The sequence below is a fragment of the Pundamilia nyererei genome, unplaced genomic scaffold (genome assembly GCF_000239375.1).
Source record: "Pundamilia nyererei isolate P.nyererei 1_Seehausen unplaced genomic scaffold, PunNye1.0 scaffold00298, whole genome shotgun sequence".
In the NCBI taxonomy this organism is placed as follows: Eukaryota; Metazoa; Chordata; class Actinopteri; order Cichliformes; family Cichlidae; genus Pundamilia; species Pundamilia nyererei.
This window is the reverse complement of record NW_005187699.1, coordinates 512,905-525,982: the sequence shown is the minus strand read 5'-3', so window position 1 is coordinate 525,982 and position 13,078 is coordinate 512,905. Positions and strand designations below refer to the sequence as shown.

General features: G+C 43.2%; 3 protein-coding genes across 5 annotated transcripts in view; 1 reads left to right on the top strand and 2 right to left on the bottom strand.

Annotated features, from left to right (window-relative positions):
- The window catches only part of aadat (aminoadipate aminotransferase), a 15,881-nt gene extending 14,680 nt beyond the window's left edge, over positions 1-1,201 (bottom strand). The window contains exons 1-2 of one of the 2 annotated variants that reach the window (XM_005751070.2): positions 873-1,201; positions 408-479 (exon numbers count right to left, since the gene is read on the bottom strand). In XM_005751070.2, the coding sequence (XP_005751127.1) occupies positions 408-474 (67 nt within the window). In that variant the 5' untranslated portion in view covers positions 475-479; positions 873-1,201. The other variant, XM_005751071.1, reaches the window with a different exon arrangement.
- A 306-nt stretch (positions 1,202-1,507) lies between these two features.
- ino80b (INO80 complex subunit B) lies at positions 1,508-5,632 on the top strand. The gene is made up of 5 exons (XM_013915403.1): positions 1,508-1,564; positions 3,346-3,526; positions 3,613-3,764; positions 4,423-4,595; positions 4,750-5,632. The coding sequence occupies exons 1-5, from the start codon at positions 1,525-1,527 to the stop codon at positions 5,212-5,214; spliced, it is 1,011 nt and encodes a 336-aa protein (XP_013770857.1). The 5' UTR covers positions 1,508-1,524; the 3' UTR covers positions 5,215-5,632.
- The window catches only part of intu (inturned planar cell polarity protein), a 25,667-nt gene continuing 18,207 nt past the window's right edge, over positions 5,619-13,078 (bottom strand). For both annotated transcript variants that reach the window (XM_005751075.1, XM_005751074.1), the window contains exons 8-17: positions 12,620-12,806; positions 12,264-12,317; positions 11,612-11,674; positions 11,123-11,332; positions 9,213-9,305; positions 8,699-9,130; positions 8,166-8,260; positions 7,889-8,078; positions 7,373-7,515; positions 5,619-6,236 (exon numbers count right to left, since the gene is read on the bottom strand). In XM_005751075.1, the coding sequence (XP_005751132.1) occupies positions 6,125-6,236; positions 7,373-7,515; positions 7,889-8,078; positions 8,166-8,260; positions 8,699-9,130; positions 9,213-9,305; positions 11,123-11,332; positions 11,612-11,674; positions 12,264-12,317; positions 12,620-12,806 (1,579 nt within the window). In that variant the 3' untranslated portion in view covers positions 5,619-6,124. The remainder of the gene's footprint in view (positions 6,237-7,372; positions 7,516-7,888; positions 8,079-8,165; positions 8,261-8,698; positions 9,131-9,212; positions 9,306-11,122; positions 11,333-11,611; positions 11,675-12,263; positions 12,318-12,619; positions 12,807-13,078) is intronic.

The window sequence follows — 13,078 nt, the reverse complement described above, 5'->3', positions numbered from 1 at the left end:
AACTCGTGTTTTAATGTGTTCTGTTTATTTCATCTGTTTCCGGTAGAGCAAATAGAGATGGCATGGAAAATATGAACCTTGCGGTTAGAAAGATCACCGGTTTAATTGGTCATTTTTGTTGTAGTTAAATAAAAACCACAGCAGACAAGGAAAAACTGAAAAAAACTCAGAAGACTTGCTGTTTTTTTGCATTCTCACACAGACATGACTCACACGAAAGAGAGGTAAACACCAAACACGGGTGCTACCAGTGACATCATAGGCTCTATTCCACATTAGCTCCAGAGTCTTAAGGTGATTAGGAACACCCGTTTTTACCATTTTGTGTCAAACTGGCTATTGTAATAGGTGCATTAGTCTCGCTGTACAACCGGACACAAGTGTATTAATCAATGAAAAGTACTCACTCAGCATCCTGATGGGGGAAGGCTTTCTCGCTGCACTGACAGCTGTCAGAAACCGAGCGTAATTCATGTTTCCTGTCAAATTACAAGGTGAAAAATATCAGCTGCCTCTCCTCACACAGCGGGGTTATCTGCCCATTAAGCTTACACCTCCTTCCACAGGCTTTCAGTGAAGCATTTACGCTGTTTCTGTAAGTTAATCTGTAACTGTAGCTCTTAACTGAGCCAGCGGCTATGGTAGAAATGTGTTACCTTTTTTTGGTATGTAACGTAAAAACAGATTCATATCTATATATACATATATCTATATATAGATATATAAACCCGAAACAGCTATAAGGTGAGCTAACACGGACACACACCATGGGAGGCTACAGTGAACACAGGACTAAACATATCATAGGTGTAAACAATTATTTTAACTGTAGTTATGACATTTGCTCTACCACACTCTGCAGTGTAACTGACCTTGCGCGTGTGGCAGAATCGGCGCGGGGGCTTCTGGTCAGTGTATTTCTAGATGCGTGGCGACTTTCTGTGGTGGTTAGCGCCGGTGACCGCTTCTTGAACTACATTACCCAAGATGTACTACAAAGAAAAATATTAACGCCTGCCTGCTTACCGGGCAGAAATGTCTGGATTTTCTGTTGTACGAGTCTGTGTCACAAAGCGTTAGAAATTATTTCACGTTAAAGAAAATATCGGCTGCTCGACATTTCACAGATGCAAAGCCTGAACGAGACGTTGTGCAGCAGTCTCTGGTGAATGTTTATTCCTCTGGTCCCCGCTAGGGTGCAGTGAAGCGCGGGAAAGCGGAAACAGCAGGAAAACGACGAAGAAGCGGAACTTCCGTGTTGTTCAACATGGAGTGAGAAAATGTAGCGTAATCTCGCTTAGTTAATATCTAAAGTGAGTTAGTTAATGTTTTGTGTAGCGTTTCTTCTCCAAAGTTTATTGGTAATTCGTTTTTTATTCGTTTATTTTGAGCCTTTTGACTATATTAGCAGTTGTTTGATGCTAGCAGAGGAGGCTGAATGAGGCCGCTCAGTGTTTAAGCTTTAATGTTTGTTTACCGTGAGGTTTCTGCTGCTATGTAAGCTGCTTTTGTTTCGTCGTTTCAATGGGAAAAAGGAAAGACATGATTCACCCCAGATTTCTCGGTGAGTATTTGAGAAAGCTTGTACTGTTGCAGTCGCACGTTTTCGTATATTCTTTCCTTGTGCTTAAAGTCTCCAGTTTGTCTGCTTAAAACCACAGCCTGCAAAAAGCTGGTTAAACATATCCATAAAACAAAACAAAACATAAGCGCATCTAAACCAGGGGTGATCTCTTGGAATATCCCATCCTCATATAAAGCTTAACGTGGGCCTTTTGTAGTGGCTGGCCTCCGTTTCTAGCAGTAAATGGAGGCTGTGTGTGTTGATAGTTTGGGGGGGATAACAAACAGGAAGTTTGGCTGATATTTTGAAATGCATCTTAAACAAATGTTTATAGGAGAAACCTCCAAGTTGGGACAAAACATGTCCCTTCACAGTTTACTTTGTAGATTTAAAGAGTTTCTTACAGCAGTAGAAAAGGTCTTTTCGTTGTTGTGTTTTTTTTTTTAAATCTGCCAGCATTCAGACTGTGGGTCAGTTGTGAGCCCAACAACACATAAACTACACACAACAAATGTTGTGTGATTTGGAGACGGTGGCACTGACAAAAAGGCAGGTGGTTGAGCTGGAGATGTTAAGATTTTCAGTGGGAGTGACCAGAATAGACAAGAATAGAAATGAATGTAACAGAGGGACAACTCAGGCCACACAGAAAGGGAGAGAGGCAAAGCTGAGATGGTGTGGCTATGTACAGAAGAGGCGTAGTGGATATACTGGACAAAGGAGAGATGGAGCTTCCAGGCAGGAGGGGAAGACCACAAAGCAGGTTCATGGATGTAGTGATGGACATGGTGTGACAGAGGAGGATGATAGGAATACATATAGGCAGATTATCTGCTTCAGTGACCTCTGTAGGAGCGGCCACTCTATTAAAAATGGCAAACTAGAATGAAATATTTTTTTGCCGAATGTATTTTTTTTTAAAAAAGGTGAAATCATATTGTTTTTACTCTGAGCTGATTCATTTGTAATTTTATTGTTATAGGGTTCAAACCGAGTCTGTTTATTAGACCTTTTAAAAGGCAGCCATCACTGAACAAAGTGATGTAATTAATGTAAGTAAGTAATTAAAAAATTACGTGGTTTTTAAAAGAACACACACAAATAAAACAAGAAAAATAATCAGAACCTGAGAATAGAAAGGGATTTGTTTGTTTGTTTGCTTTTTAATGAGGTTGATGTTTCCAATGCAGGTTATTTTACTTGTGTCACATTATTCCTATGTTAAATACATGTTGGTATATGTTGTGATGGAAAGCTGAAAGACTTGGAAACGGTTATCTCTTGTAATGAGTTTCTTTGTTTACCTGACTCAAAGGGGGATATAAATGACACAACTAGATCCAAACATGTGGATTGTTTATATTAAAACCAACTTGGAGTTCTGATTCTTGACCTTTGATTTCTGGTTCAATTCTGTAGAAAACAAATTAGAAAAACCGTCTGGCTCTGTGAATCTGAATTTGATAAGCAGAAGATGAATGGATGTGGGTGTAAACATTTTATTTGAAAAGAAATCATTTTGCGTTTTAGCTCATCGAGCTGATGGACCTTACGCTGTGGCGAGGTGTCTGTTCTTCCACAGTTCTCCTCCTACATATTTGATCAGAATTTAATCAAACTTGCACACAGTGATTGTCTTATCATTGGGTTTTAACCTAAACTGTGCTCAATTAGCCATTTAAAAGTTCTAAATTGTGAACTGTGATGTACCATGAGCTGGATGAGCAACTAACTCACTGGCGGTCTTTGTATTAATCTGTGCTTTGTCCCGTCCTCTGCAGGTGAAGGCGGCTCCAGCCTGCACAGCGCTCACAAGCGGAAACACAAAAAACACAAGAAGCACAAGAAGAAGCACCACAGCTTCCCCGAGGTGCCGGAGCCTGAGCCTGTAGTGGTGCCTCGGCCTCCGCCGCAGCTCCGACTGAAGATCAAACTGGGAGGACAGACGCTGGGAACCAAGAGGTGAGACGTTTGAGCCAGATTTCAGTATCGATAACTGTTCATGAATCAGTTTGATCAGTCAGTTAAAAGGACATTGTGCTCTCCAGTGTTCCCACTTTCACCGTCCATCCTGGTGTGGCTCGTCCACCCTCACCTTTAATGATCATTGACAACAACGTTGATGACGACGATGATGACGACGATGAAGATGATGATGACGAGCCCTCTGTTCCTTTGGAGCAGTATCGAGCCTGGCTCGGTGAGTTAGCAAAACAAGTGGACTCAATTCTAATATAGGAGGAGGGATGACCTCAGCTTGATCGGGACTGTTGACACTTCATGGATGAAACCATGAAGGAAGTCATATTTGAAAGAAATGATTACTAGTTCCTGCTGTTTAGTTTCAAGTTTCTGCCAACCTCCTGAGATCTAAGCTCCTGTAAAAGCTTTGTTGCATACTTTAAAAAAACCTGGTTTTGTTTTTTTCTGGCAGTTTTGTTGGTTTTTTCTGCATGTGTTTGTCACACACGTCTTTGACATACTATTTTTATGTTAGAAATGGTTCCTTTGCCAAAGATTAAAACATTTGTGCTGTTTGTTGCGAGATATTTTCTTATTCCCAAATACTTACTGCTTTTGTCTAATTTGGTCATGAACTGAATATTTTTTTTAATCACCTGGACAACATCCTCTGATATTTACAAACCAGTTTATAAACTGTGGTTTGAAAGAAATACTCCACACATTAATAAGTATAATCTGCCTGCATCCTTACATGACTCCAACTTCAGAGCTGAAACAAACAGTGATGTCTGAGAATCTGCTGATGGTACAGAATAGCACAACAGAGCTTGATCTTGATTTTATTTTAGCCTTGCAACAAAGACTGTCTGTTTGTCTTGATTGTTTTGTACCAGATGAAGACAGCAACCTGGCCACATCCCCTCTGCCGGATATGGACTCAGATTCCATGCTGGGCGGGCCCGTGGACGAGGAGGAGCGGTGGCTGGACGCTCTGGAGAAGGGAGAGCTCGATGACAACGGAGAGCTGAAGAAGGAGATCGATGAGTCTCTGCTCACCGCCAGACAGGTGAGAAGCAGCTGTCAGTGTTGTGGAGAACATTTTCACCTGTGCCTGACTTTAATATGAAAGGTCTTCCAGCATTTGAAATCAGGGGTAAAACTTTTTTTTTTTTTTAAAGTAGCTTAAAACATGTTTTTCTTTCCTTGTCTCTCCCCCTCAGAAAGCTCTGCTACACAAGCAGCAGAGTCAGCCTCTCCTGGAGCTCCCCATGGGCTACAAGGAGAAAGAGATGACCGCTGAGATGATGCAGAAGCGGGAGGAGCGTGCCCGAAAGAGACGCCTGCAGGCCGCCAAGAAGGCAGAGGAGAACAAGAACCAGACGATAGAGAGACTGACGAAAACCAGCAAGGCCAAGATCAAAAGCATGAAGGAGAAGAAGTCCAAGCAGAGCCAGTGCCCCATGGTTCGGTACAGCGATTCTGTCCAGGGAATGGCCATCTCCTTCCCAGCAGGGGTCCCCGCTCCTACCCCGGCGCCTCCCTGCCCTCCTCCTCCAGCCCCATTGAACTGTGGAGTGAGCGGGTGCACAAACCTCAAGAAGTACTCGTGCTCAAAGACCGGAGTTGCTCTCTGCAGCCTCGAGTGCTACAAGAGGAACCTCATGCTCGTGCAGAGCGCAGCGTGAACCCCAGACAGTTGAGTTTATGCCACCCTGGGATGTGACGATGGCGAGTATTCATGCTCGTGTATTTACGTTAACAGGACACTGGTGACCGTGTAGTGGTAGGAAGGTGATTTTGGACTTTCCTGACCTGTGTGAGGAGACTGTATATCAACATGCTTTTTTCATGTGTCATGATAATGATTCTCTGTGGAGCTGCTCGTCCAATTATGTACAATATATATATATATATTTTAAAAAGATCAATCTGTGTACAAATCGAATATTCAGTAATTATGATTTGTAGAACATCGTCATTGTTGGTGCAGATAAAGTGCATCTTTTTGGTTTCTGAGTTTTGAGAGTAGCTGTTTCCACTTTTCGTTGTTAATAATGTGAAAAAACAAATCGGTCTGGAAGCAATAAAATAATAATAATTTTCCTTTTTAATGTTCATTCATTAATGTAACAAATGAGTCAATTTCCTTACAAAACTGTACAAAGTTTAAATTAAGCAACTGAAAGGCATTTTTACATCACTGTAAACTGTTTGTGAAAACATCACTACACCCCTGTGTGCTGTGTCCGCGTGGACATGTACGCTGCTGCTGCTGCAGGAAGGTCTTGCATGAGTTTCTGCATAATGGCGTCATGAGGTATTCCCTGATTGACTTGAGTGGATTTTCATGTGCACATAAAAAATGTGTCTAGGGTCTTTTATATGTGCAATAAGGTACAAAATAGCAGTCAGCCTAATATCACTGTTGAAAAAAAATGTAAAAAGGCTCCCTACATTTATGCTCGCGTGCTTTGACAAGCGTCACAATTTGAATTATCTTCCTGAGGATGTTACGGATGCTTCACTGGTAAACGAAGTCTTAACGTTTCTGTTCATCACTGCTGCTGATCTGGTGCAGAAGAGGATAGCGACAGGTCACAAAGCCAAACCAAAGGAGAGTCTGAAGGCCATTTCCACGGGAACCTCGGGCACAGAGTCATGGAAGCACACGTAGAACTCCTGAGGAACGGGCTCCAGCAGCATGCGTCTGAAAGCCGAAGGAAGGAGACTGAGATGAGAAATTCAATTTACTTAATTTATATAGTGCCGAATCGTAACAGCAGTCGCCTCAAAGACTAGTCTAAGGTAAAGACCGTACAATAATAGAGACAAACAATCATATGACCCCTTATGAGCAAGCACTTGGTGACAGTGAGAAGGAAAAACTCCATCAGAACCAGCCATCTGCTCTAACCAGTTGGAGGTGAGGGGAGGAAGACGGAGGAAAAAAACCAAAGATAGCCAGATATGATTAAATGCAGAGTATAAACGCAGTGAGTGAAGAAGACACAATGCATCATGGGAATCCCCCAGCAGCCTACACTTATTGCAGCATAACTAAAGGAGGATTCAGGGTCACCTGATCCAGCCCTAACTATATGCTTTACCAAAACGGAAAGTTTTAAGCCTGATCTTAAAAGCAGAGAGCCAAGTGCTCTAATGAGGTGATACTGTACTGTAAGGTCTTTAAAACAAGGTGGGCCATTATTATTCAAAAGCTTGTATGTGAGGAGACAACATATGATATATATAGTGTATGTGAGAATGAGGCGGGGGCACATTTACAAAACGCCTTGGATAGAAACAAGAAATGTTAAAATTCATGTTATGAATCGACAAAGGAGCTCAGTTAATTCATTCTAAATTGTTCCCCTGTGACCCTTCCTTACAAATCCCGTTTTAACTCCATCTCTAATCTGCCTGCCCCTCTCCTCTTTGACTTACTGAGACTGGGAGTTTTTCCAGGATAAACACAAAGTACCAACATCGGGTCCAACATGACGAGTTCCCCGTCTCCTCCCCGTGTTTCACTGAACACACTGCACAATGCTTCGTATTCATTTCAGCCATTAAACAGCAGACTGAGAAAACAGAGTTACTGGAAGTCTCCCTGAATGGGACCGAGACCAGCTTTATCCTCCAGTAATATTATTTACTAAAGCTATGAATCAGGTTTGGCTGCTCGATCATTCAGGTGAAGACAGAAAGTTGAATGGTTGCAGTCCCCAGATGAGGACTCAACCTGAGCACACTTCATTGCTCCAGCTGCCGCCTGAATAATCTGAACATGTAAACCTGTGCGGTTAAAAAAGCAAATAAGTGGATAAGTGGAAGCTGACGTACCCAATGACCCAGTAAGTCATGGTGGGAGCAGGTTTCTTCTGGTCGGTCCAGTTCTCGGGTTTACACTGAAACAGAACCCCGTGTTCTTTGACGGGACCCAGACCCCAGCCGCCGCCCTGCGGCCTGTCTGCTGCACGGCGGCTCTACGCGAAACAAAAATCACACCAACAATCACCTGATTCATTCAACACATTAATGCGCAGAATACAGAAAACGCCCGCTGAGCCCTGCAGGAAACGGGTTTCCTTTAACCACAGTGGAAACTTGTGTTTCCACACCTTAGTCTCTCCATGCTGGGTAAAGAAGTCCTGACCAAAAAGTTACTGTTGAGGGAAATGTGAGTCTGTAGCCTCCGTTAATGTGTAAGATCAGGAAAATCTGCTGTATTCATGATGGTCCTGATGTGTTTGTCTATGAAAGAAATCCCAGCGAACCCTTTTTATTGTCAGCGGCAGAAACGAGCTTCCACACAATTCTGGAAACCTCACACTTAAAGGAAACACCTTTCTGTCTCACCCTGGCTGGCAGACTCTGCTGGAAGGCGGCTCGTATGGAGAGGCAGCAGTGGTGGAAGTTGCGAATGAGCTGTGGGTGAATGGAGCCGCTCAGCTGAGCCACCTCTCTGTGAGTGGGAGCGATGAAGATTCCCTGCACGGTTTCCATCAGGACGTAGTGGAACAAGGTGTTCTCTGCACCCGATGTTAGTCTGTGGCAAACACAGGACCTCAGGTCAAACTGAAAAGAGATCGTTTTTATCTGGTTAGTAAAAGGAACCGGATAACCGGTCACTTACTTCATGGTGTTGTACATCTCCTCTGTTTCTCTCTCAGTCAGGGTCTTCTTCAGGGTGCCCAGGTAAAAAGGGTTTGGGTGCTTCATCCTGGGTATCTGATAAAAACATATAAAGTGTATCAAAATGTCAAGGTTAAATAAAATCTGCTTTTAATTGGCTTTTAGACAAAAAAACATTTAAGCCACTCTCACTTTACCTATTTAAAAAGAAATTCTATTAGTGTGCTTTTAATTTCTTTAAAGTTAATGCAGTCCATCGACTTCCAGCTTTGTTCCCTATAACTTGTTTTATTTGTGACCAGCTGGCTTGTTGCAAACAATTCGGGCAAGTTTTCTGCATTTTCAATGAAAATACTTTGAGCCAAACCTTGTTCAAAACCTCTGTGTTCAGCACTTTTCCATTTATGTGCAGATTTATTAGAAAATAAATGAGATATTTCACATCCTGTAACAAATTTAATTCACTGATATTGGCTAACAGATGAAAAAATAAACAGGAACAAATATAAACTCCTTAAAAGATTACAGATGAACCTTGAAGAGTCCTCCGCTGCCTCCGCTCCCATCAGACCCTCCAGACCCCAGCGAGTCCCGACGACCTCCCAGCTTCCTGGCTGAGTCCGGTGTGGAATGTGGACTGAGGCCTGGAGCCGCTGACGAACTGGACCCCGACCCGGCATCCATCTGCCCCTCGCTCCCGCTGTCCGACAAGCTCCTCTGCGGGCTGGCCCTCCACGACTTCTCCCCAAACAGGGTGCGAGCTCTGTACCCGGACGAGGAGGCTTTAACGGCACCGGCGAGCTTGCTGAAGACGGGCGAGGAGGAGGCCAGGCTGTCGAGCCGGTCACGAGCTGTGGCAGCAGGGAGGAACCAGTCGGCGCAGGACAGGCAGGGAGCAGGCGGAGCATTCAGACGCTCTTCGATACCTGGTTCCAACACCTCCAGCTGCAGCAGGGTGGCTTTCACCTGGGGGCCAGAACAACACAGAGCTTCAGTTTGACGTAAATGATCATGGCAGGAATTCATCTTCAGGTTTAAAAAAGCCCACCTGATCAATGTAAACACAATCAGGTCCAGGAGAGCCCAAAGCTGGGGAAGCACAGCCGCCTGCTTCCAACAGTACACACTGCATAAAGTGTCTCTGAGGACAGAGGGAAAATGATATCATGAAGAAGCATCGATACTGGCAGATAACACACATGGGCAGAGACTGAGGAGATGAGGCAGAATTACAGTCATGATAAAAAACACCCCATGACTGCATAGCTTGTAGAACTACCTTTAGCAGCAACAACTTGAGGCAGCTGTTTTCTGTCAGACTCTCACATTGAGTCGGATGAATTTTGGCCCACTCTCTGTGTATAATGTTGCTTCAGTTCATCGACCTGTTATTGAGGCTTGCAGGTATTCATCTTTCTTAAGGTCCCACCACAAAATTTATATCAGGCTGGACTTTGACTGGATCGCTGTGACACTTTTTTCTTTTATAGCTACTCTGTTGTAGATGTGCTGCTGTGCTCAGGATCAATGTTCTGTGGCATTACTCAGTTTAGGCCAAGTTTAAAGCTTCTCAGACGGCTGGCTTCACATTTGACTCAAGAATATTTTGGTATACAGAGGAATTCATGGTCGTCTCAAACACTGCAAGATGCCCAGGTCCTGTGGCTGCAACCCAAACCCAAATCATCACCCCTCCACCGCTGTGCTGACAGCTGTTATGAGGTGTTGTCCGAAGAACATCAACTAGAAGTCTTGTGGTTTGTTCAGATCTAACTTTGCAAACATAAGCCATGTTGTTATTATATTTTTAGAGAAAAGAAGCTTTCTCCTGCAAACCCCTGTAAACAAACAGGTTCCAAAGACTGTCATGAACTTTAACATTTAACATGCTAACTGAGAGTCTGAGTCTGAGATGTGGCTCTTGTTTTTTGTTGGTTTTTGTGCAGTTTCTCTCAGCATTGCACCGTCTGTCTCACGTCCACTCCTGGGAAGACTGACAACTGCCTCGAATGTAAATAATCTTTTTTGCTCTACAATGATGGATTTCCAATTGATTGTCTTCCCTCCTTGGAACTGCGTTAACACACACCAAAACAATGTTCCCTCTAAGCTGCGCGTGTGCGCAATTGTGCACTGCTGGCACGGTCTCTGCGCACAGAAAATCTGTGTTGCGCACAAAAAAAATAATCTAACCTGAATTGAAATTCAAATTCAAACTTTAACAATTCTGTTTTGCAGTGTTAGTCAGTCAGTGACTGGCTGCTCCTGTATGAGATTAGAACGATGCCGCCTTATCCCATAGTCCAGCCAATAATGCGATTCACATTCGTATATACGCAGATAATCAACGTCGTTGACAGGCTATGACAGCGTCCTTACGTGCCGACACCGGTGTTTTAGCTGGCAAAGTGGCTGATGAGGAGTGAAGCCACGTTAATAACAACGTGTACAACCATTGGAGATGTGAGCAGGACAGATGGAACAATTGATGGAAAAAGTGTGGATTTTATACCACTTTTTAAATTGTGTTGATCGGCCACGTAAAAATTAGAGGGAACATTGCACCAAAACCTCTGCTTTCATACTTGATGATCAGTTAATCAAGTGCATTTGATTAGCAGCACCTGGTTGCTGCTGCTACTGCTACTTAATTCCTATGCAAGTTTTCATAGACATTTTAATTTTGGTTCAGATGTAATATGTCATGTTTTGTCATTTATCTGAGGTTTTACTTACCTCATTTTAAGACTAGAATACTAAGGACCAGATAATATATGCTTAGAATTTAGAGATTATGTACTTTTTCTTCACACAAGGAGGGTGAATGTAAAGAGGGATTAAAGCGGGTTTTGTGTAAACACGATAATTAAATGCTCCTTTTATTTGAAATGAGAAAAGGAGTTTTGTCAAGGAAAAGAATAAATATCAATAAAACAAGTCAGCGATTTCCTTCCCTACCAGCCCCACAATGAGGAGGAAGTGTCGGCCCTCTGGCTGGCTGTAGCCCGGCGTGGCTCCGTTAGCCCTCTGCTGGGGAAACACCTCTCTCCAGATGACCAGCTGACCCACGCGCTGCTCTGACGCCAGCGGCAGCAGGCAGTAGTGCTGGCAGTACAGACACACGTCCAGCAGGTCCTCCTTAGGCAGGTGGTTGGCGATCAGGTAGGACTGGAAGGGGAGGGAGTGGAAACATGAAAGGATAAATTACTGTCTCCCTTATCCTCTCAGTTAATAATTTAACAGCTTAATTTGTTTGTAAATTTGCTGTTGAGCCACAGAACACACTCATCATCCTGTTATCCCGTGTGAGAGGCCACCTAATGTACACAATGACTGTTATCTGGACGAGAATAGCTGTGTAGACCGTAGATGCTATCAGGAAGTAAAAACACGATAAGGCTGCTGGCGCTGAAGCAGGCATGTGCGTGTTGTGACTATGAAACTTACCTTGTAGAACAAACAGGAGCCGAGGATTATATACAGACGCCTCAGGCCAAAGAAATCCTCAGACTGTAAAAGCACATAGAACAAAAAAAGTCACATTTAAGGTTTTCTGTGTGTTGTGTGAGTGCAACATTAAATCAGTGGAGCTCAACAGAATGATCATTTAAGTGAAAGCAGTAACAGCTTCACTGCTCCCAGCATCAATAATCCATCTCTAACCTGTTAGCGCTGCGCGTACAAAGGGACAGACCAGACCTCATTAGCTGCTCATTAAAAATACACACAGAGACATGAACGCCTTCCTATAAATAGTCTGACCTTCTCCCTTCTGCTGCTCTAAACAGAAGACAGATCTCAGCAAACATGCACACATGCTCAAGAGCAGCCCTTATGATGGTCGTGTGTCTTTGCCCACTTAACCTTTTACCCCTGAAAGCCTGCTGCGAGTAAACCTTGAAGCTCGTTTCTGAACAGAGTGGTTTATTGATGTATAATGAGTGTGAAAACTCGTCATTAAGGGTCCAGGGCCAGGTCATTAGACGTTGTCTTTATGAGAAAGAGTTAAACCTCACTGACTTGCAGCTGACTGCAAAGACAGCACAGCTTTATATGTGCAGGAGAGAAGGTATAAAGGTGGAAAACTAACATTTCTTACCATTTCTCCAAAATCAGAAGACTCAAAGTCAGACAGAACCGTGTCCACCTCCATCTACAGATGAAAACAAACAACCAAACAAAACGCACACACATAAATATTATTAACACTAAAGCTGCCTTCTGCAGTCATTTTAAATGTGATTTTTCATGAACTCTTACGCTTTATTCCCACCACCCACTGTCATTATGAAGTCCATTAAAATTTAATCAGATTTAATAAATCAATCAAAATCAAGCAGGTATTGTTTTTAATATTGAACACAAGGGGGCACCAGAGCTAAACTAACAAGCAAAAGCCACATGTAAGAACAGAAAGATAGAAGAAACTTTACATTCACAGATCCAGCAGTGTACCTTGATTTCTGGAGGCAGCGTGAGCCATCGAACCGCCGGCAGTCCGTCCAGGAAGAGAGTCCCTGAGATGTCGGGCGGAGGTGCCGAGGAGGAGTCTTCCCTCAGACGCGAGGGCTGGATGAGCTGCTGGAAGAACAGGCAGAAGAAATGGTCCAACCTGGGAGCGTGGTCCGCCTTACAGAACGCACTGTGGGAGGACACAATTAGAAGAAATCTTTTTTTTAAAAATATATTTAATTTTATTGTTTAATGCTAACATTCATGAAATTGGTAAACATGCAAAAGCACAAGTTCATCTACTAACAACAGACATGAGAAAAACAACTGAAAAGATGAAATAAAATTGCACACATCACTGCACTCACAGTCGTGTTCCTTGTAATTAGTCTTTGCAGGCATATGACATAAGCACCTTTTAGATTCATTTCTAGAGTTGAAAAACTATAACATATAAGACAT